Source organism: Accipiter gentilis, chromosome 3 (genome assembly GCF_929443795.1).
Source record: "Accipiter gentilis chromosome 3, bAccGen1.1, whole genome shotgun sequence".
NCBI lineage: Eukaryota > Metazoa > Chordata > Aves > Accipitriformes > Accipitridae > Astur > Astur gentilis.
The window spans coordinates 5598637-5622789 of NC_064882.1; the positions used below are offsets into that span (position 1 = coordinate 5598637).

At 38.4% G+C, this 24153-nt stretch overlaps 1 protein-coding gene across 2 annotated transcripts in view; it reads left to right on the top strand.

Moving 5' to 3' along the window:
- FSTL5 (follistatin like 5) overlaps positions 1 to 24153 on the top strand; it is a 341876-nt gene that overhangs the window by 90402 nt on the left and 227321 nt on the right. For both annotated transcript variants that reach the window (XM_049833673.1, XM_049833682.1), the window contains exon 4: positions 10692 to 10940. In XM_049833673.1, coding sequence (XP_049689630.1) covers positions 10692 to 10940 — 249 coding nt within the window. The remainder of the gene's footprint in view (positions 1 to 10691; positions 10941 to 24153) is intronic.

Here is a 24153-nt window from a genome sequence, read left to right on the forward strand (position 1 = left end):
TAATACTGTATCTTGTATTTCTGAAATGCTTAAGGATTATCTATTACTATAGCCCTAGATTAATTCACATGTAGCAATACTAGTGGGTTCTATCAATTTCTAATATTATCCAAGAAAAAAACACAGTATTTTTGCTATGTTTATAGGGGCAATTTGTCACTAGGCAGAAGTTATATCAACTATTACAAAAAGCATGACAGTTGGAATATCTGACCGGAGTTTTTCTTTCTGTTGAAAGCTAAATGCTTTCTCATTCATAAAGATATATATGCATTTTCTTATAAGATTGATTTTCCATAAAGTAGGAGATAGGGCTTTTTGTATTTTTACTTTAGTTTGCTTTTACAGATTTATTAGAAGAACCAAAAGAATAAAACCAGTTGATTCTATAGTGAACTATTTCCACAAAGAGTACCATACTTACAAAATTGAAGCTGTTTTACTATGGTTTAGCAGCAAAACTATTCTTTAATCTTTTTTTTTTTTTAGGAATTATATTCCACAGAAAATATCTTTAGTTTAAGTACAGAAGTAAAAAAAAATTTCACTAATCACATTGCTTGACTGAATCATCTCACTAGTGCATTATATTCTGTGAAAGAAATTATTTTTATATTTGTTTAAATGGAATATATCTCTGGTATAACAGGTAATTCGTAGCAAGTATAAAGACTTATAAATAGATGTAGATATAGTTTTAAATAGACTGTTTATGTCGACTATTGCTTTTACAAATTTTTCAAACAGGAATATTCTCATAACATATGTCAGGATGAAGGTTTTTGATACTTCACTTTTCCATGTATTTTTTCTTTTCATGGAGCAATATTCTCTCCTAACAGAGGTCTGGAAAAGCATTTTGCCTTTTCATTTTAGCACAGTCTAGCTTTTAGGGCGGTTTTTGATAATTGTAGATATTTTGGGTTAACTGTAACTCTTTCAGAAAAAAATACAACTTTGCTCAATATATGGAGCAGACAGGATCAATCCTGCTCTGAAAAAAGAGGGGTATACACAGTGCATTTTACTATGCATAACTTCCTAGCTAACTTAAAATGGCAGAATTAAGTCATGAAAGTTCAAGCCTATTTGAGATTACGATATTCTTTTAACAAGGTCCAGAGGCAAATGGTGTTGCTTCACCATATATATATCTATTCTCTGTAAAGACATTCTTTTTGAGACTCCTTTTTACTGTCTCTAAAACACCACTTTCAGATACTGCATACCTTTTGGAATGGCATTTATATTTTGTAGGGTTTGTTGGTTTGTGTTTTTTTTTCCTTTCAGAAATCCACACATGGGTCATTCGTGTCAAAGTTCATTAGCTGAGTTAAGTGTCTTTGAGAACTATGCTCATATATACCAGTATGCAGCGTTTTGCTGTTGTTCTTTCTGAAGGGCTTGCAGAGATCACAGCCTGCCTTAATAACCCTTACACTGTTAAATTTCATGCGTTTATGTTCCACACAGGTAAAGGACATGGAAAATATTAGTTTCTTACTACTTTTGTCAATGAAATCGAATGAGAAATTATTATCATATTCTTCCAAATACACTTTTTCCTAAAAATTCCACTGATTGACAGTTTAGATTAACTTCCTTCCCTGCTCCCCTCCCTGCCCTCCTGCTCTTACCTCGCTGGATTTACTAATGCCTACAAAGCTCTCACACTGTTTTCCTGTACTGGGTCTGTCTGGGATGAAGTTAATTTTCTTCATAGCAGCCCACGTAGCGCCATGTTGTAAACTGGTGGCCAAGACAGCGTTGGGTTTTAGCCATTGCTGAGCAGCGCTTGCACAGCATCGAGGCCTTTTCTTTTTCCCACTCTGCCCCGCGCGAAGCAAGAAGCTGGAAGGCGATACGGCCCGGACAGCTGACCTGAACTGACCAGAGGGATATCCCATACCATAGCTCAGCAATAACAGCTGGGGGAAAGGAGGAGGAAGGGGGGGACACTGGTGGTTAAGGCATGGCCTTGTTACGTGTGCTAGTTTCCAGGAGGTGGCTGGGCATCTGCCTGCTGATGGATGGAAATTAGTACATTAATTCCATATTGAATTCCTTCTGAATTCCTGAGGGGGTCAGCAAGCGACTGGGTGGGTGCTTACCTGCTGTCCAGGGTCAACCCGCCACCGTTCCTTAGTAACAACTTGAAAAAAATGAACAATGTCAAATTTACTAGGAGCAAATGTTTCTAATCGGTAAAACTGAAAATGCTTGGCATTTCTTTTTTAGCTTTCCTTGAACAGGAATGATGCAGCGCTTTAACCGTACGGTTTGAATGCTGCTCAATGTCTGTGCTACTTTTTCTAGTAGAGCTCCCTGGGGAAAGTAACAGAAAGTCATCACAGCTCTTTTCTTCAGGGAGGGCTTTGAAGTAAAAAAAACCCAACCAAACAGTTTTGTTTCAAATGTCTAACATGGGAATTGTATAGTATCTGGATTATGGTATGCTAGTTCATACCATGGGTAAGTGAATGACCTTTTTGGTGCCAGCTATTTGATCAGAGGATAAGTTAAATTTTCTGTTTATAATGTTGTTTCATATAGGAGCATATTTAATGCCAGGGAAAGCCACATATGCCTATAGAGGAAACAGCAGTCTTTTACTATAATATTAACTCAAAATTGGCAAATCTGTTCTTCATGTGAAAAGTTACCATAGAGGAACAGTTATTATTTTTTTGTGTTACTGCCTTGGTTCTTGAGACCAAATCCTAACAGCCTTTCTAATTTTAAACTAAGTAAAAGGGAAATTCCAGTCAGTAATTAACTGAGAATTTTGCTTATTTTGATCGTATTGCTAAAACTAATCAGTTTGGGTTTTAAATAACAAATGAGCAGTACTCAGGTTGTTTTGTCTGACTGAGAACTAAGCTAGCCCTCTGTGATTTTCAGCAAGCTGTATTTCAAATAAGCATTAAAATGTGCGAAAGGTTGTTCAAAGTATGACCTTTTCAAAACTGCTGTCGCTGTGATGCACATTTCCTGCTCTTGGTGACATTGGATAACCCATCCGGCAGAATAGAGGATCGCCTGCCGCGCTGCAATTGAAAAGCAATCAACCAGTTGAATAAAGGTCCATGTATGTATTTATGTGACGAGGCAAGCATGTCATTTCCCACTTTGTTTTAGAGCATACGCTGTTTGCCGCTGGTTTGATGTTAAACGAATAAGAAGCGTTTTTCAAAAGACAAAAATAATATGTGAGAAAAACACAGCAACTGCTAGGCGCAGCTAAGGATTTACTTGAAAATAACGAATTGCTGGCCTGAGACTGCTCGGAAGACATCAGTCTATATTTACATGTAGACCCAGCAGTGCTCTTACGCCAAATCTGTTCCGCTCTTTGTGTCAGACCTGTGTATGTCTTCCATTCTCCTGTACAAGGCAAGTAGCGTGTCTTGAGCCCGCAGATAGTTTTACCAATTGAACGGTCACTGGTCAAATGTAAGGAGGACGATCAAGGGAGGGGATTTTTGCGAGGCTTAGTATAGTGCCAGAAGACCATCTCCCAGCAGCGAAAGAGACTTTGGCAACACTCTCTTGGCTCCCACAAGCACGTGAAGAGTCCTAGCCAGGGCAGTGATTTCACCTGCGGGAAGCCGCTGGGCTACGAGGCTGCTCACAAGACCTTGCTGTCCGGGCCCTGGGCACAGGGCCAGAGCATTGCCCTGCAGCACTTCGGTGGCGAAACTGATTTTTGGTTCAGGCAGAAATCCGAACCGGGCGCTGCTCTGGAGGAAAGGCCGTGCGCGGTGGAGTTGTCATAGTCGTTTGGTTTGCTCTGGTATCAAAGCAGATGCTTACTAGCCCAGCGAGGGAGCAAGGAAGCTTACAGCGGCAGGAATCCACAGCAACTCCGTCTTAACCGCAGGAGGAGAGGGCTGGGCAGGGGCTGAGCCTCCTCTTGCGGGGCGGGGAGTCGGCCCAGGGGGCGCCCCGCAGGAGCCGGTGAGCCCCGGCCGGCGGTGCAAGAGGGGAGGGAGCGGCGGAGCGGCGGGACCGCGGGCAGTTGGGCACGGCGAGAGGAGGAAGCCCTACAGGGTCAGCTAACGGGCAGGCGGAGGGGCAGGCAGGTGAAGGCTCTGGAAGGTGAGACAAGGTTCTGCCTCGTAAGCAGAAGGTGGTTTTACGTGGCGCTGGTTTGCGTTTTCATGTCCGCTCTTCTTCTTACGCGGTGTTTTTGTTCCCTGTCTTCAGTCTGATTCAAGCAGAGGAGGTGTGATTTGATTTTTCTCTTTTCTGAGGAAACTAAATTCTGTAAAGTTTGCTCGAGGTAGCTGCAGAGTGCTGGTAAGAGAAAGGGATTCACATGGGCAAAGTTGCTAAGCTGACTGATTGTGACCGACAGATACACTCTTCTGGGAGGTTTCCGTATTTCAGGTTAAGAGCTGGGTACGCAGCTCTTACAAACCTTCTTGGCATTAGAGGGTCTTTTCTTCTCCTTTTACTCACTGTAGTTTTGCATATTTAGTCCTTTAGAAGTATGGCACCTGCTCTTGTTTTGTTCCTGATTTACCTTTACGGGAGAATAAGAAAGCCAGCTTTGTTTGAATACACAAGGCAAGGATTCTCTTCAGTGGATTTAGCCTGACTTTTAAGGTTAAAAAAGGCAGGCGCAGTTATGATGTCTTGTGGCCGTTTCTGTTAGGCAGTCCTCACTGCTAAGTGTTGAGCAAACCTGAAGATTGCAATCAAATTCTGAGGAGGTGCAAATCCTTACAGTACTTCCATTCCCTGAGATGCATGGGGCACAACAGCTTTCCTCCTCCTGGAAAACCAGCCTCCGAGGGCATTTTTGGAGGTAGAAGCTGCACTGTGGGAAACCCCAAACCCCCTCCCCAGTGGGGGGAGGAGGGCTTTTTTTGTGTGTGAGTGGGGGGGGGGGTGGCACAGGGAAGAACAGAGAAGAGGACAGTACAAGACCCAGCCGAAAACTTGATTGTATGCGCAGGCAAAGTAAAGTGTTGTATAAAGTACTCCAGCTTACTTGGTTGATGCTGAAAGAAAACCATGGCGCAGCAAACTAATGATCAGCCATGTCTACTATTTACCACCACTCCTACAGGTGGGAGCAGGGCTGAGGGGTGGGAGCTGAAAGTGGCTGTCACTGTGGGCAGTGGACTGCAGCTGCAGCTGCAGGTGCTCGTCCTGCTCCTGCACAGGTGTGGTGCTTGCTTTTGTTTTTACTTTTTTTCCCCACCTTCCCATCTTTGAACCACTAGTGCTGCTGGTATGAAGTTCTATTTTGCCTCTGAGAAACTAAAGCTTCTAGACAAATTGAGGAAACAACAACAACAAAGTTGAATGTGAAGAGATGAGGAAGGAGTTTTAAGTGGAAAGACAAGAGAGACCTCTGAGTTTAGTCTTACTTGGAAAAGAATGTGAGATTGGATTATTTTTAAGGCTGAGCCTTTAAACATTAGGGTTTCAAAGGCATTTTTTGGAGCTCTATTTCCTTCTACTTTTATGAGCTTCATGCGGTAGTTAGGGGTATGAAAGACTAGTTAAATTGAAGATGCCCTATAATCTTTAAGGGTACGTCGGTCACAGAAAAAGAAAAGTGAATAAACATGGAGCAGGAATTTATATTTTTGTCACTTCAGAAATTGGTAAGAAATACTTATATGTCTGTGTATAATCTATAGAAGACACATGTTAAAATTATTTTGCATACAAATCCATGAACATGACCACAAGTGAGATTTCTCTACACACCACCACACTGCCCCAGGTGACCATATCCCAGAGGTCCCATCTCTTCAGAAAAAGGTATGAAATACAAATTCCTAGTAGTGTGTCCAAAAGCTTGGCTAAGCTAGTTAGAGTTTGGAATGCAGATAATTTATTAGTCAGTTGTGAAAACTGTATTGTCTGTTACAATAGAGGCTCACACAACAACCAACCAAGCAAAGATGCTACAGTTTAAAATCAAGGCATATTCTGTGGTAAGGCACTCTAATATTATGTTTAGAGAATACATTGGTAAGGAGAGTTCAAAATCCTGTATCTTTTTAGTTTATTAAGATATGTGCTGTCAGCTATGTGGGGGAGCTTTATTACCATAAGCATTATATTGACAAATCATGAATAATTTTTATTTACTCTAAAAAAATTCATTATTTTCTTTAAATTTTGTCCCCTGCCCCAAATATTCCTAACCAGAATAAAAAATGCTAAATTACTGAAGAAGTTCATATACCAAGAGTGCTGGATAATGAGTAAAGCAGATTTAATGTCATGTTCAGTCAGTGTAATTACAAGCTGTTCTTGCTAGTGATACCAAAATTTGTTGAAGAGCTTCTGTTAAAATGCTACAGCTTAAAAAAAAAGAAAAAGTCTAGAGCTTTAATATTTATGAGCAGATACTCACAGTTCATGCTGAGGTCATGCTCAGTGTTAATGCCCTACCAGTGTTAATGGTAGGTGGTAATCAATCTTCTTTTCCTCTTTTTTTTTTTTTTCTTTTTTTTTCTTTCTCCCATCTCCCCATTGCTTTCCCTGAGATTTTTCTGCTTCATGTGAAACTTAAGGCTACGCTGGACAATTACCAACATTAGGATTACAGTCTTGGTTGAGCCTTTTGTAGATAGTATATTGAACAAAAATACAGCTGTAGAGTTGGAATTGTCATTTATATAATCGTTTTAAATAAAAGGTAGGTGGCGTTAACGGGACTGTTGACCTCGGAAATCAGTTAGTAATTTGTACACAAGATACCAACGTATTGTCTCCAAAAATAGCTGCCACTTTGTTTTAGATGACACGTAGATAATGCTGCAAGTTATGACAGAAGCCATGAATGCAAATTATGTTGTTAGGGCAATAAAAAAAAATAAAAAAAAGTCTGAGTTTGTGAGGGAGGGCTCAACATACAGCAAGCTTGTGTGTGTTCCAGCCTAGGGCCAACTGGAGAACGTGGTGATGCATACTCTCAAGAATTTCCAAAGTTTCCTTGGTGCAATGTTTCTCTAAACTGATTAGTTAAAGGAAAAGGTGTATATTCCTGTGAGCCTTTTGCCTACTAAACCATCCACTTAATTCCCAAGTGTAAATGATGCAACCATGACCTAAACCATGCTCAACTCTGGGTGCTGTTCAGCTGGCCTTCAGCTAGGAAACATGTGTGCGGAATCCTAAGTGACAGCTTGAAACTGTATTTATTAAAATTTGTCTTAGGAGAAAAGCCAAAACAATTTTGCTTTCTCCATTTCTTAAAAATAAAAACTCTCTTCTTTTTCTTTGCTCTTTCATTTTATGTCTGTTTAAGTTTCAAGAGAATCTGAAAAACCTATGTCACTGCTTTGGCTGTCTTAGGCATAATAAATTTTTAATATTTCTTAAAGCGTGTTTGTTTTTTTAACTTAAGGCTATGATAATTTAAATGTTTCCTGACTTACTTTCAAGTGCAACAAAGTACATTTTATTTTCCATACTATTATAGACCCTCTCAGAATGCATGGGTATTACACTTTTTTGGCTGAAAATTCAGAGTACGTAGCTAATACGGGCACACGCTTCCCTGTTGTTGTGTTGTGGCACTTGACAAATGCAGACTTACCTATCATCACATAAGCAATACCAGTTAAACTGCTGGGAAAAGATTAGCGTTCATGGGTGGATTATTTGTCATCTTGATTTACTCGTTCTCAGTCTCTCAATATTGAATATACTGGGCTGCTTATCTTCTCTAGTAAATTACTGAATTATGTCCAAATACAGGAACCTAAGTTTATCTTGGACTAGTTTACTTTCTAAATCTAAATGCTTAGATGGAAGAACAGCCTTCAGAAAAACTTGGTGGTTTTTTGTTTTATAACTTGGAGGGAGGTGGTGGTGTTGGTGGTCTTCTGAATGGGTGCTGCATCCTAAGTAACTTTGTCCCAGGAGACTTATCTACTGGTGTTAAAAAGACCAAGCAAACAGCCCCCCTCCCCCCAGAAAAAACCAGCAAACCCCCCAAAACCTTCCGTTATCACTCTTTCAAAAGTATACCTCCATTGATAATAATTCCCAGTAAGAAAAGTAATAGTGGCAATTTTCTGAGTGTCACTGGAATAGCCAGGTGTTTTATGAATGGGCTGCAAGTCACAGCCCATATGGGTTTAAAAGATGGTTTATTGTTGATAATGACAAGATTCCTGTAGCTTTGTGTCTGAACAGGAAGCAGCTCTATTCCAAGATGAAAATTATTGCTACCTAAAGGAATTACCCTTGTTGGAAATGTAAAATAAAATGAAGGATTTGCCAAATATAGCGATTCTTGCAAGTTGGGCTAGAACAGTGAAAAGCAGCAGAAGTTGGTTTTGTGTGATGGCTAGTTTATACACTGAGTTTTCATTCCTCCTGCCATGGTATAGGCAGGCAGACAGCTGTAACTTGATGAAAAGCATGTTAGGTAGGAGTCCTGAATACCCTGCAGTACCTCTACGGGTCAGAACTAACACTCAGGTCTGTCTAACCAAACACAGTGGATCAGACCAGTAACAAAGCTGTGCTTCACTTGCCTTTCTCAACTAAACCTTGTTATCATTACAGAAGTTTTTTCTATATCAGATTTTTATCTCTGTGTTTTTAAAGACTTACTTGGCAATGAGTTAAGACTTAAAGATGATACATTTGTGTGAACAAAAACGTTACTGACATTGTTGTATCATCATATTTGGGTCAAGCGTTTTGCGTGGTTTTTCAGCTCTGACAATAAAATGCTAGTGTTTTTTATCTATAGCTAGTAAATGCCCCTTCCTAAGGCTATTCAAAACATCTGGTATCTCCTTTTGTTTAACTGGCTTTTTCCTCTGTGATTTAGAAGTCTGGTTATTCCAATATTTCATTAATAATTCCCCAGAAATGTAAAGCGGAAACATGGAAAAACTTCTCTCGGTAGTATTCAAAATAGTTCTTTGCAGTTGTTTCTTTATTACTTAGTTGCAGCATTTAGTGTTTCTTTGCTTACTCAAGCTAAAGAAAAAAAAAATCCAAGCAGACTGCACGCGCCCTGCAGCTTTTGCTAATTTGATTTGATCCTCCACAATAAAGTTAGTATTTTGACTTAACTGATGAAGATCAAATCCATGCCATTACATATAACCTTGTTTTCCATTGGTAATCTTAAAATTCCTAGATTTCTGTGTCACTAGCTTATTTAAAAAAAAATAAAAATACTTAAGTCTAAACCCATTTATTTTTATCTCACAGTAGCTATTTAATATTTATTGGTTTGTTTACATTTTCAGAATTGCGTGCGCTTTTAGTTCAAATTTCTATCAAAGTTGTGCCTGTGAACATTTTGTCACCTCATTTGAAATTGCGTGGATTATATTTATTTTTTTTACGAGTGATCTGATAACCACTAGTTGGTGGATTTAAGAATAAACATTTAAGCTTTTTTCTTAAGTATGTACTATAAAACACTTGAAACACTGCATAGCTGCTCGTTTTTATCGAATACATTAGATCGAGTTCCTAACTTAAAAATAGCACAGAACAGTGCTTGTTAAACGTGCTGAAAGCGTTAAAAATAGCTGAACTTAAGGCAAAGACTGTGTCTGAAGAAAGAAGCTTGCCTTTATTGAGGTCAATGGGAATTTTACTATCGACTTCAATAGAAGGAGTTGCGTATGCAGTGATGTATGCAAAAAGATGTATTGTTTTGGAACAGTTAATGGCGTAAAATGGAGACATTTATAAAACATTTCATAACAAAGTAATACAGTTTTTCATTATGGCAAAACGCTTGCTTGTTTATTGATGTATATGATTGGTATACGCTGACATATACCAACACTATAAATATCAATATATATTATGCAAATCATTCTCCCTCATCTGAAAGTAGCTGGTTTGCATTCAGGCATCAGATTCAATTAGAGTACTAAAATGAAGTCCCAAGTGAAGTCTTAAATAGGTTTCTACTTTCACAGCAATATACAGCACAGTGCATTGTTGAGTCACCACACACCTCTTAATCACAGCAATTATCAGATTGAGATCTTTATCTTCCAATTCAGAAGGCAGAAATATTAATGATTTATGGACTTTGGCCTCAAACTGCAACATTTCTATCACTTCAAAGAACTCCTGTAATTCTGTAATGTTGTGTACATGACCTGTGCTGTAAAGTACTCTTGGACATTGCAAGACTTTATTTGAGGTTAGCAGTAATAGAAGGAAATTGGATTTATATTAATTTCTGTCAGTTAATATCTGTTGCTTGTATATAGTGGTGATATGTTGGCACAAGGAGTAATATTTTTAAAAACTTATGGGAATTTTTTAATGTTGAATTGGGTTTGCCCGTTTCAAGTCAGTTTGGTGCTTTTCCACCATGTTCTTCCCTGAAATGTCATTGTCTTGCCACCACAGAGGTTTTTGGGGTTTCTGCTTCTCCATGTTGTTTAAGAGCCTTGACCCATCTCTCGTTATTCTTGCTATCAGTCTCAATGTGTGAATGTCTATTTTATCTGCCTGTCATAATTCAAGGAGCGTCTGGATGTCGCCCTTAGTCCTATGGTTTAGTTTTAGGTAGTCCTGTGAGGAGCAGAGAGTTGGACTCGATGATCCTTATGGGTCCCTTCCAACTCAAGATATTCCGTGATTCTGTGATATAAATTCTAGAGAATGCATTCTTCTATTATAATTAATATCTTAAAGCTACTTTTTTTTTTTTTTTCTTCTTTTTTTAGGGTATATGGGTCAAGATGGCCATTTCAGATCATGCGAAAACAAGTACTGCGGTCTGGGTAGACACTGTGTTGTGAATGGGGAGACTGGCCAAGCTGAGTGTCTATGCATGGAGCACTGCAAGCCGCATTACAAGCCTGTGTGCGGTTCTGATGGACAATTCTATGAAAACCATTGTGAAGTGCACAGGGCTGCCTGTCTGAAAAAGCAAAAGGTCACCATTGTACACAATGAAGATTGCTTCTTCAAAGGTAAGTGCAGCTGAACAATATCTGGAATCTTGCTGTCAGGTTGCGTGTTTTCAAGCAGTTGTATAGAGGCTGCACGGAGTGTACAGTGAATAAATTACTGAAAAAGTTACTACAGTAAGTATCTTACTCCAGAGATATCTTATGGATTGTTTTTTTCTTTTTGTTTGTACTTGGTGCTCTGGGCAATCGCCCCTTTTTAACCTGAATAAACCAGTTGTCTCCTGGAAATTAATCCATAGCAGCTTGTCTTATGAATGTGGCTGTTGACCTCCTTCCTCTGAATGTACTTACAGTCCCAAAGCCCAAAGGATATTAATCTCTATTACAGGAAAAACAGAATTTAGGATTTCGGAGGTTTTTTGCAAGGCTGCAGGACCTATGCTTGTATTTGGTGTTGAAATTGATAGACCAGCAGATTGTTCATGGCTACATGGGTCTTCCTTGCTCTGAATTTCGACAATGAAGAGTTTACCTACATATTTACTAAAGCATGCAAGTTTAGCTACTTTTTAATCTTCTGAATGCTGAGAGATGCCAGCCTGATTGCTGAGAGATAGACCTTATGTTAAGTATCTTATACTGAAGATGTCAACAATTGCAACTTGTCTTTTTTAATGTAATTTGAGCACACCTTGCAGATTTCTAGAACTCTGCCAATACAGACCTTGATTAAGCATGTTTGAGTACTTTGACAGATTTGCAGCATGTTTTCACTGTTTAAAACAGGCAGATGGCTTGGGGGGCGGAGGGGGGATGTTTTTAAATAAGGCCATTTTTAATGAGTCTACCTAGGGATTGAATTAATTCATATTCTTTTTAAAGACTGTCCTGTTTTTGTTAATATTATTATACATTGTGGATATAGTTGCATTCTCAGTAATAGCACCTTTGTAGGGAAGAGTCATTTAAATGACAATATTCCACTTTAATTTTAATTGTATTCTAGTATAAGGTTGTTCAAATGGAACCAATTTCAAAATTTTCAGAGTTGAATTTTTTACTGCATTTATGGTTGAGGAATTGTCCTTTAAATGAAAAGCTGGGCTTTTTTTTACCAAATCCAAACATCCCAGGTCATGCACAAATACCAATATCTTTATTAGTATGAAGGGTTTTGTAGTAGAATAACTGAAGGGGGGGGTGGGTGGGCAGGGGGAACACACCAAAAATTCTTTTCTCAAAAACTTAATTAAAGAAAAAAATATAATGCTTGCACAGCTGGGCTTTATATAATTGTCTCTTGCTGAGTAAATGGGGTGACTGCCAAGGTGAAGTGCCTTTCCTCCTTTGCCTCCTTCAGCAGACATGTTAAGCTCAGCAACTTCATCAAAACTTGTTAAGGGACAGGGGTTCATAGATTGAAGGGGGTGTGTGGAAATCTTGTAATGGGATATGCACTTGTAAGTAATAGTGAAGGTTTAAATTTGTTCAAAACTAAATGAAGAGACTGTATAAAATTGATATATCATCATAATATATAGATTTTAAGTAAGTAGCCTGTTATCTGAGGTAGTGGGGAAAAAAATTACTTTAGAAGTGTAGCATTTGGGGCTTGTAGGGAATGGTTTGCGCAATAACAACAAAACCTGAATGTTTCTGTCTTGGGTCTTAACAATCACAATCTTTTTAAAAAACTTTTTTGATGATGCAATACTCTGACAGAACAAATGACAGTAACAAGCACTAAAATATTTAAATTTATGGGGCTAATTTCAGTTCTTCGGTGTGCTATATACAATAGAAATAAATTCAGAGCATGTTTGAAAAATTATAGTATTTCTTTTTCTGAGGGGGGGAAATGTAGTGAGATTTATTTACTGAAATGGAAAGCAAGACAGTACTTTGGGTAGAAATATAATCCAGATGCTGCCTAAAGTTTTGTTAGCTTTGTTTTAAATTTACCGCATTAGTTTCATATCTATTGTAGTGGATAATGGAATATACAAATAGTGTACAATTTCTGACACCTAATTTGGATGCTGGATTAAAAAAGTAGGTTTCTCCTTTAGTCAGTGACAATATTCAGAAAAGGACTAGGATATCCAAGTGACTTGCTCTGAGTTGCCTTCTGAAAACTGTTATTTATCAAGATATTTAAATCTTCTAATTTGGGCAGTAAAACTAGATGCTTACAAATAGGGTAAAATATTTCATTTTCTCTCTTCTTTCTCATCTTATGTTGTCTTCAGTGGTGTTAAACAGGTGAGAGTGGGGACAATTATTTTCCTGTGATTTATTTGGTATATATGATTTTCCTATATTTTATGTGGTATATATGGGCCTTACCAATCTCAATTTCTACCTTGTTAGCTTCAGCTCATTCACTGCTGTAATAGAGCACAGTGACGTTAAAGCATTGTTGCCATTCATGACTGTTGAATATGTCCTCCAACATTTACTATATCTATATGGTAAAGGAGCCAGAAGATTTCAAACTATTTTCAAGTTATTCCTTCCTTTTACAGAACATTTCTGAGCTAGGCACTAGTAGATTGCCTTCAGTAAGGCTGAAGTCCTGCCAGCTATCAGGTCAAAAATATTAAAAAGCTAATAGGAAAAAACCCTCAACAGAGGGACTCCTGGATAGAGAAGGTGAACCCCATCACTACCAGTGGTGTCAGACTGCCACATGTCCTCCTTGTTAGTTTAGGTGGCATCCTCTAGCACAAATGATCTCACTTCAATAAACTGCTTCTGAGACCAGAAAAATTCAAAGAAGTTCTTAGATTCAGAAAACAAATATTCTGAGCATTTTGTTTAGTCTTTCACAGTATTCTTTAATAAAAATCTGAACTTGGGGGACAGCAGGGGAAAGAGGTTCAGTATGCCTACAAGATGCTGTTACATGAGATAGTAGTCGCTGACAGAGACTCTGTATATGATGACTGCAGTTAAAGTTTTTTGCTTTCTGGTCTATTACTATTTCATTTTCAGATCAAACAACTGTGTACTTCATTACTTGATTGATTTTCTTTTTTTATTTTTTTTGGTAAATTTTGCCTGTGGCAAGCTTTATATTTGTCTCTAACAAGGTCATGCTTTAGGGTTTTTGGGTTTCAAATCCTCATACTGGGTTGATTTTTTTTTTTTTTTTTTTCTTGTGGGGGGAAATATTCTTCATGGATAAATTCTAAGTTTTAGACAGATTTGGTACTGAGCTCAAGATCAGAGAAGCTGAGAAATACACCTTATTTAAAGGAGTAAGCTTACCAGAAAACACTTTAGTATTCTATATCTAGGGAATAAAATTATATAAGCAAATGTTCTATATACCCGATTAACATTACAATAGCAGCTAAGTAGCTATAATTATTTAAATACTATATCTTGTAACTGAATGATTTATAGTTGATCTCAAACATCATGAGTTCTACTTAACAGTTTTAAAATTGCCATTTTAAACACTTACATGATGAGTGGAGTTAAAGGATTGACTTGCTAAATGAAAGAGATCCTTGGCTTATATGTTGAAACGCCATTAACATCACTGAGAAATGTGTGTCTTGCCTAAGCTGTGCATGAAACAACGTAGACAAAAAGCATCAAATCCTTCACAAATTTCTATGTCTGAAACATTTGATAAATGCATTTTGAGGTATTGAAAGCTACCTATGTAGTCTCCTGATAATGCTGTTTTTCTAAACTAAAACTTCAGGTTCTTGTCCCTTAGCTGCCTTTTATGCGGATTATTTATCACTAAATCTGTTAGTTTCATTTTTCTTCTGTTGATTTTTTTTTTTTTTTTTGAAGTCCCATTGTAGGCTGACCAGTGGTGCAGATAAACTTGGAACAGTTAGTAAAATATATGAACTGTTCTTCCCATTTCTGTGTCTGACATGGGCATGCCCAGATTCATTGGACTCCTTCCTTTTTCATTGTCACTTGCTGTCTTTATTTCCTCACACTAAGTTAAATTGTACATTTTTTCCCAAAAGTGTGCGATACAGGCATAAAACAGTAGTTGAGGTAGAAAGTTTTAATCATCTCTTTGTCTTTCCCTCATGATTAAGGCTGTTATGCAAACTGTACATTTTTGACATGGATCAAGATAATGGCCATCCTAAATTAGAAATTACTTTTTCTCCACTCTTACTGTAATTTTTCCATCAGTTGCTTATTGGGGTGTCATGATGTCCTGCATCAGACGCTGAATGATTTTTCCTAATGGTTTGGTTAGGTGTTGACTGTGACGCTCTGAGTTACTTAATAAACTGTCTCAATTTCTTCTGGTATAGAGGCAAAAAGTATTCTGCAGAGAAGCTAATTACTTTTAGATCCATAGAAAAGGGGACTGTATTAGAATATTTTCTATACCTGTCAAGTCCTCTACTTCCCACCTGTGAAGTTCAGAGTCCTGTGACTGGATGTTAGTGAATGCAAGTCCCACAATCACTTTCAGAGGTGCTCTCAGGCCTGAACTGTCTAAAAATATTTAAGATTAATCCAAGAATGTAAGAGAACTCTTTAGGAAAGCCTTTGTGATCCAAGGAACTTTCTGCCTAAGAATGATCTCAAATTATTTTTTTCAACTGCTAGGAGAACAAAGAAAGGGGGAAGTGAACAGCTGGCTGGCTGCTAGTTCACTTAGTCTTGGTGATTATCAATCATACTTGTGGTTTATTAGTTTTTAATTCCTGAACAGAATGTAGGAGAAGGTAAGAGAAAAGGGAAAAGCAAAGGAAAGGAAATAATGGAATGAAGGTAAAGAGAGAGTATATCAAGGAGAAAAGAGAGATGGCTAAGTGCCAGGATGGTGAGTTCAGTGGTGGGAAGAAGAGGAAACATGAATGATGAACTAAAGGAAATACTAGTGACAAAAATCAAAGTTCAAAGCTTAGCTTATTCATTAGATCTGATACCGACAGTGTGAGCTGGGAAGTCTGATATGCTGATGCCGTTCTGGGTTGGCACTGCTTTTGTTGGCTGGCTGACTACATAGTTCTTTGGCTAGGTGGCCTCTGCATGCTCTCTGCCTCCAGTGTCCTGGCTGTTCTCAAGCCACGTCCTTTCTGTTTCAGAGTGGCTCATTGTTTTGCGTGAGAAAAGAAATCTGACGATATGGCTCACACTGCGCTTGATACCATTTTATAACCCCTTCCTGGTTGTCGCGAGCCATAGCTTTAACAAGCCCTAGAGGGTGGTGATTCAAATCCACTAGAATTGCTTTACTTTGTGTCTCCACCACTATCTTCATTCTGTGAAGTGGCACTGTGAAATTAATGGCTTTGTGCTGAATTTAGGAGGCTGGAAGCATTATTCTTCTTTGGCTTCTAAAAAGTTCAGCTGGACTCTTGTGTGGGACAATGTACTGGGTGGTGAATGCTCCACACTGGATGTCAAATAAACTTCAGTTATATTTTCATTTTTGTGTTAACTTCAATTACTTCATTTTCCTAAATCCAGGCTAGTAAACCTAAATATGAGACTAAAAACTTCCCCATGACAAACTTTATTTTATATTTTCTTTGCACCCTGAGCTTCTTGTACCTTTTACATTAAATCTCTTTCTATAAAGTGATACACTCAAACATTATGACAAACTGCAGTTTACTAGGAATCCTTAGGAGTCTAATACATACTCCTATGTACTATGACTTTTTGTGGTGGGTTGACCCTGGCTGGATGCCAGGTGCCCACCAAAGCTGTTCTATCACTCCCCCTCCTCAACTGGACAGGGGAGAGAAAATATAACAAAGAGCTTGTGGGTCGAGATAAGGACAGGAGAGATCACTCACCATTTACCATCACGGGCAAAACAGACTCAGCTTGGGGAAAATTAACTCAATTTATTACAAATCAACCAGAGTAGGGTAATGAGAAATAAAACCAAATCTCAGAACACCTTCCCTCCACCCCTCCCTTCTTCCCGGGCACAACTTCACTCCCGGATTTCACCACCGAGCCCCCCCAGCAGCACAGGGGGACAGGGATGGGGTTTATGGTCATCACACGTTATTTTCTGCCGCTTCACCTCCTCAGGGCGAGGGCTCATCACACTCTTCCCCTGCTCCAGCGTGGGGTCCCTCCCACGGGAGACAGTCCTTCACGAACTGCTCCAATGTGGGTCCTTCCCATGGGCTGCAGTTCTTCACGAACTGCTCCAGCATGGGTCCTTTCCATGGTGTGCAGTCCTTCAGGAGCACACTGCTCCAGTGTGGGTCCCCCACGGGGTCACAAGTCCTGCCAGAAAACCTGCTCCGTGGACTTCTCTCTCCACAGGGCCACAGGTCCTGCCAGGAGCCTGCTCCAGCGCGGGCTTCCCACGGGGTCACAGCCTCCTTCGGGAACCCACCTGCTCTGGCGTGGGGTCCTCCACGGTCTGCAGGTGGAGATCTGCTCCACCGTGGACCTCCCTGGGCTGCAGGGGGACAGCCTGCCTCACCAGGGGCTTCCCCACGGGCTGCAGGGGAATCTCTGCTCCGGTGGCTGGAGCATCTCCTCCCCTCCTTCTTCACTGACCTTGGTGTCTGCAGGGCTGTTTCTCTTACATGTTCTCACTCCTCTCTCCAGGTGCCGTTTCCATCTGTCCCAACTTTTTTCCTTCTTAAAAATGTTATCCCAGAGGCGTTACCACTATCGCTGATTGGCTCGGCCTTGGCTGGTGGCGGGTCCGTCTTGGAGCCGGCTGGTATGGGCTCTGTCAGACACAGGGGAAGCTTCCAGCAGCTTCTTACAGAAGCAACCCCTCTAGCCCCCCTGCTACAAAACCTTGCCACACAAAGCCAATACACATTGGGCGCCAAAAAGGACTGTGGTGGGTTGACCCTGGCTGGATGCCAGGTGCCCACCAAAGCCGCTCTATCACTCCCCCTTCTCAGCTGGACAGGGGGAGAGAAAATATAGCAAAAGGGTCATTGGTCAAGGTAAGGACAGTTTAATAAAGTGAAAGCAAAGGTCGCAAGTGAAAGCAAAGCAAAACAAATGATGTCATTCTCTACTTCCCCTTAGCAGGCGATGTCTGGCCACTTCTCGGGAAGCAGGGCTTCAGTACACATAGTGGTTGCTCCAGAAGACAAAAATGCCCTCTCTTCGTCTCCCTTTACTTAGCTTTTATATCTGAGCTGACGTCATATGGTTTGGAATATCTGTTTGGTTAGTTTAGGTCAGTTGTCCTGGTTATGTCCCTTCCCAAGGTCTTGCCCTGCCCCAGCCTGCCATTCTGTGGGGGGGGTAGGGGTGGGGGCAAAAATGTTGGAGAGCCAGCCTTGATGCTGTGCCAGCTCTGCTCAGCAGTAGCCAAAACTCTGGTGTGTTATCAACACCTTTCTAGCTACTGATGCAGAGCACAGCGCTATGAGGGCTGCTATGGGGAGTATTAACTCCATCTCAGCCAGACCCAATACACTTTTATAGAATATTTCTGGAATAAAGGTTGCTTCATATGTAAGCTTTTTACTTATAAGTAGCTTCTGTAGCATCCTTATGATATTAACATTATTTTACTTTCTTCTATTTTTGTTTCATTTTTAATTTGGTAAATTTTATTGCTCTGTTAAACACTCTGTGAGCTTCAGATTTCTTACTGCTATTACTAAAATGGCTAGATTTCTGAAGACTGCCATAACGTTTGCTTTTCAGTCTGTTCCCAAAAGAGAAAGTAGCAACCTAGGTAAGAAAGTTTGCTGCTGATACTAAGCTGTTCAGGGCAGCGAGGATAAGGTCTGACTAGGAACAAATTCAAAAGGGGAATGGGCAAACTAGAAAAAGTTGAGAAGATGTCAACAAGAGTGACCAAAAGTGCTAAATGGCTTATAAGGGATATGAAAGAGGCTTACAAAATCATCAGGGCATGCTGAGGGTGGATATTAGCAGTCTGCCTTGTAATCCAATATAAGAACTAAAAACTATCAAGTAAGGCAACAGGAGCAGATCCAGAACAAGCTTTGGAGTTTGTTTCACACACAGCAGATCTCATGAGTAAAAGCAACATTTGATTTCACAAGCTGACTTTGCAAATACTAGGGGAAAGGCTGTAGGCTTTTTCTTTTGAAAAAAGGCTGGGGGAGGTGAGTTGAAGTGAATTCAGTCTTAACAGTAGCCCACAGAAAGGATCTAGAACACTCGTCTGGCCTCTCCAGTGACTGCAAAAGGATTAGTTCAAAGATTGTTTTTTGTGTGTGTGTGATTTGTGCCCTAGGTGAGTGTGGTCTTTCACTGGTTCCTAAAATATTGACACATTCATTTAGGAGCAGTGACATTTATTTAATCTCATTTGATGTGCAAAGGAACTTTTTTCTAAGATGTCTTTGCTTTTTTCTCTGGCTATCAGGTGGCTTCTCTGTTGACTTTCTCAAAAACACCATTCTTAGACTCTTTCTGAAACCTTGAATTCCTGCAGATAGCATACACCCTTAAGGTTGCTGCTGATAAACTGTCAAGCTTCAGCTATCACTCCAGATGTATATTCAACATAAACTGGATTATGAAAAGAAATATGAAAAATCTTTCAGAACTCTATCAGAAGACTAAGAAGTAAGAAAGATTCTGCTTGATCTTCAAACATGTTTGATAGAGCATAGGAATTACTTGGCTTATATTAGGAATTCAGCCCACAATCTACATATGCTCACTTCAGTGCAACACTTATGATTTAAGATTAATTTCTGAAGTATGATTTCATGCAGGGATTGTATATGTTCTTAACTATTAACATTAGTAATTGCACATTCATGGAGTGGTAAAAATCACTGTTAATAACAGGCATATATTCTGCTTCTTTCAGCATTTTTGTTGAAATGTGATGTTCTAACCAATGTAAAACTGGTTCTTTTTATTGCCCTTTGAAACCATGACCTAAATTTTAGCACTGTTTCTCTAGTCTGCTGTCCCCACGTGATTAATTTTCCTGAGTTGTATTGCTCATGAGACTTGGAAGACTGTCGTTTTTCCTCAAGCATCTGTGCAAGATTTGTCACAAACATCTCTCTTAAATTGCCCACAGTTGTCTTAAATTGCCTGAACTAACAGAAATGTAAGGCCTACATAAGTAATATCTGCTACTGAATCTGCAGATTGAAGTTGACTGCAGGATATTTATAAGAACATGCATGTAACATGCTTAATTTAAAAACTAAACATTCAACATTCCTTGCATTCATTGTTGTTGGTGATATTATACCACTTTGCAGCTAAGTCCTAGAACTCTACTCTCTTTTTTCCTTCTTTGAATTAAATTCAGACTTCTAAAATGTAGGATGGGGTAGTGACAAACATCAAACACATTATAAATACAGGATTTTTTTGACTGGCTAAAGACTTCTCTTACTTTCAGTAGCTGGAGTAGTCCCAATCTTTGTATATTAATTCCTTCAACACTGGAATAAATGTGTTAATAAGCTCTAACCTATTATGTATTCTGCATTCATATAGTGATGAGGAATTAGTGTTGTGTAGTTAATCTCTGTACAAACTTAATGAAGTTTAAAATTGCTTGTAGGGGCATCGCTGCTGTTCGTTACCACACAACGAAATGGGTCTATGGACATCACCGATTTTCACTGGTAGAATAATTTGAATTTTAAAACATTTTCTGCTTCCAGTAATGATATTGAATCCAATCAAAGAAGCTGCATTTATAGGGAAAGCTGCATTATAAAGTCTCTATCAAGTCACTGAATCAGACAAGCAACATTTTAAATGTAGATGTGATTACCCAGATTGTCTGTTTTCTTAGCGTAGATGGCAACTCAGTGCCTATTTGTGATAATATACTTTACTTACAGACTTCTGCCTGAAGTCTGAGCTTCAGGAATTTGAATGAAACTACATTTAGTGGTTTTGAGTTTGGTGGTGTTCCCCCTCCCCTTCTCCAAATAAATGGGAAAAAAGTGCTTACGGGGACAAAAAAAGAAATATTTTTAGTGATTTTTGGCTTAAAATGTAGATATTGTGTTTGCATCAGCAGTTTCAGAAATGCTAACAACTTCTACATATTTTCCAAATGTAGTACAATAGTTCTTCAAAATCAGTATACCTGGACAATATTTACTAGAAAAAGAAAGAACCTTGAAATCCTTTTCATTAGATATGCATATATTGTTCATTCTTGCTCTGAATTAAACTTTTCTTAGACATTGTGTTTTTTATGTATTGAATGAAGTGCCTCATTCACCTTCCTTTACTATAAAAAATACTGCATAAAGTTCAAGTTTGCAGTTTGATTTGCATTTGGTTGAATAACAGTAGTAATTTCTAAGTGTTATTTATAGAAGCAGATGATGTGCAGCTGTTTCATCATTCCTTCCATACAAGGGACCACTGTGGATAAGTGTCTCCAAAAAACACCCTTATACATTTTTGGCCTGGTTTTGAAGGAGCAGAAAGTAGCACGCAGTGCTCCACTCCGGTCAGTAGTTTCCAGTACTGTTGAGGGAGAAATGAAGAAAACTGAGGAAGAGAAACAGAACTGGAGTTCTGGCAAAGCGTGATCAGTGGAAAGGTAGCATTAATATCATCCCTTCTAACCTGGTAACTTGGGCCTGCTCTTGCAGCTAGGACAATGCAGATCACAGGATAGATTTTCTTTGCTCTCCTGCTAATTCCGTACTGTCATGAAAGTATTGACACCTTGCTATGAGTACAAGGATTGTATAAGTATGGTTCAAATAATCTCCACATCCTCAATTTCTGTGCTAATATGACCTTTAAAAAAAAAAAGTTTTAGGAAAGGCAAAAAAGCCACCAGACAACTTTTTATGGCATTCCAAAATAAATATTGGTACTGTCTAATATTGAGAGTACTGAATGTGCTCAAAACTGGAAAAACAACAGGCAACAGTAGTCCGTAATGTAGCCACACAATGACTGCATGTACTCCAAACTTAAAACTTCTTGCTGAATAATTCTTGAATTATTTTTATCTAGTTGGGTTATTTTTAAATACCAAATGGGGTACTATGGGATAGTGGAAATTGTTACACAATAAATCAAACTAAATTTCAACTGCTTTGTCATAAATTTATAGGAAAGAGAGGAGGTCTTGTCTTTCAGCAGACATTTAAGTGAGGCTGGGGTTTTTTTTCAATTTAGGATAACAACAAGTATTGCAATACCATTAGTATAAAGCTAATGCACATTGGTTTGTCTAATGCAAACTTTTTAAAGTCTTAATTAAAATCATGTCAGAATTATCATTAGGCCTTGTGGGAAATTTGTCTGATGGAACATATTGTTGGCCTTTAAAAATCATTAGCAATTGGATACATATACAAGGCATTGGCATAATATTTGTAATTCAAGTTGGCTAGTATATGCTATACCAACTGAAAAAACCAGTAGCTTCTTTTACAAACACTAGAGAGAAACAGGCATGCAAAAACGATCCTAAATTTCCATTTCTGACTCCAGTACCTAAAAACTGATGGGGAAGGTAAATCTACAGCGGATAAAACTTGTAAATTAAAAGCTGCCTCTTGCGTTTTGCCATTTACTCTCCCTTAACATAGTATAGTAGCAATATTTGTGGGTTTACGGTAAACAAAAACTAAGAAAGTAGTGTTGCCTTTTCAGGGTTGGTTGTTAGTTTTTAATGTGTAGTGCCTTAGTGGACCTTGAGGAATGGGATACGGTTCAAAGTAACTTACATCTACATAGTGGGCAGTACCTAGTTTAGGCAAAATTCTATCAATTTCTGTATATATTGTATGTTTTTTTCATACTTCTTGGAATCTACTAGAAAGTGCAGAATATAAATAATGCTATGTAAGAGCCAAATACTTCCAATTCAAATCCTTAGTAGATCGCTACCTAGATAACTTCCATTTTTTCCTTTTGTTTTGTCTCATCTTGTGACTAAAACACATTGTGGTACAAAGATGACTTCCTTCCACCTCCATTCATGCTTGTTGTGACAGCCATCAGATTTTTTTATTTTATTTTTTTTTAAATTTTCAAAGTTATGGTATGGACAAGTGTGAGAAGCGACCAGAAAATAATTAGCTACAAGCAGTTTCTAACAGAAGAAGACTTGGGTGGTATACTTTGTTGTGTCATAGACAGGTAAATAAAATAACTAAAGTAGCATGATTTTGATGAATATTGTAGTGTATATATTCTATTTATTGCCAGGACTTGGTAGTTTTCATATGCTAAATATATTACCTTAGTTTAAAAAAATTAAGGTAGGTACTTATACCACTGTAACAGAAAACATTGCAAGCAAAAGACAATAATTTGAAGCTTGGCAGAGACCTAGAATAAGTGGAGTGATATAATGACAGCATTTTTTTATTTTGTTACGAAATTGTTGATGCCATACGATACTTCTTTTAATATAAACTACAATTAAATTGAGCATAATACCAAATTAAGGGACAGACTTTTGTCCTGAGATAAAACAGACTTGGCTTATATGTTGAAACTTATATAGAATGGCCCAAGGAATCCTCCAGCTGAAACTGATTTTAAAAGATTAATTTCAGGATTTCAAAATAGTTAATTTTTGCCTCAGTCTAATTTAGTTTTCTCTTTCTTTGACTCTGAACTTCTCCCTTTCACTGTCATTGAAATCACAGAGCTTTGTTACTGGTAGTAAAAAAAATATTTATAAATTTTATATTATTTAAAGTTTTTACTTTTCATGAAGAAACTAGATTGCTTAAAAAACAAATGTTATTTCAGATTTAAAAATGTTTCTACTGTCACTGGCCTTAGCAAATATACTCTTCCTGATACCAAAGCATAGAGTAGATGAAATTTGATAAACTGGGCAATGAAATCTAATTAGATCCTTTAGTTTTCTCTTTATCTGGAATGATAATGTGGATTTAATTTAAAATTGTTGAAAGAAAACAACAGAAATAAAGGAGAACAGATTACAGCAAAAATAGGTTAAACTGTAGCCCAAAGAAATAAGCTAAAGTAAAGTTGTACAAAACTTCCACTTGCTAGGAATGTTTTATATTTTTGCATTTACTTGTATTGGCTTTGGGTACAATTAAATCCTGAACTATATACTGCCAGGAAAGTTTGTCTCCCTCAGGGCTGGAACAGATGGTGGAATTATTATTTTTTTTTTCTTTCCACCATTTAGAGACCAAGACTGCTGCATATCTAGAAGAAAAAGTGTTTTTGCCAAAGAAAACTGCTGATGTTGGCCTTAAAGCAGTAGAATTCTTAGCTGTATTCTCTATAGGGTATTACTAAGACTCCTGGTAAACATGCAGTGTATTGAAACTTTGCTATTAGCAGTGTTTTAATACAGATCTGGTATCTG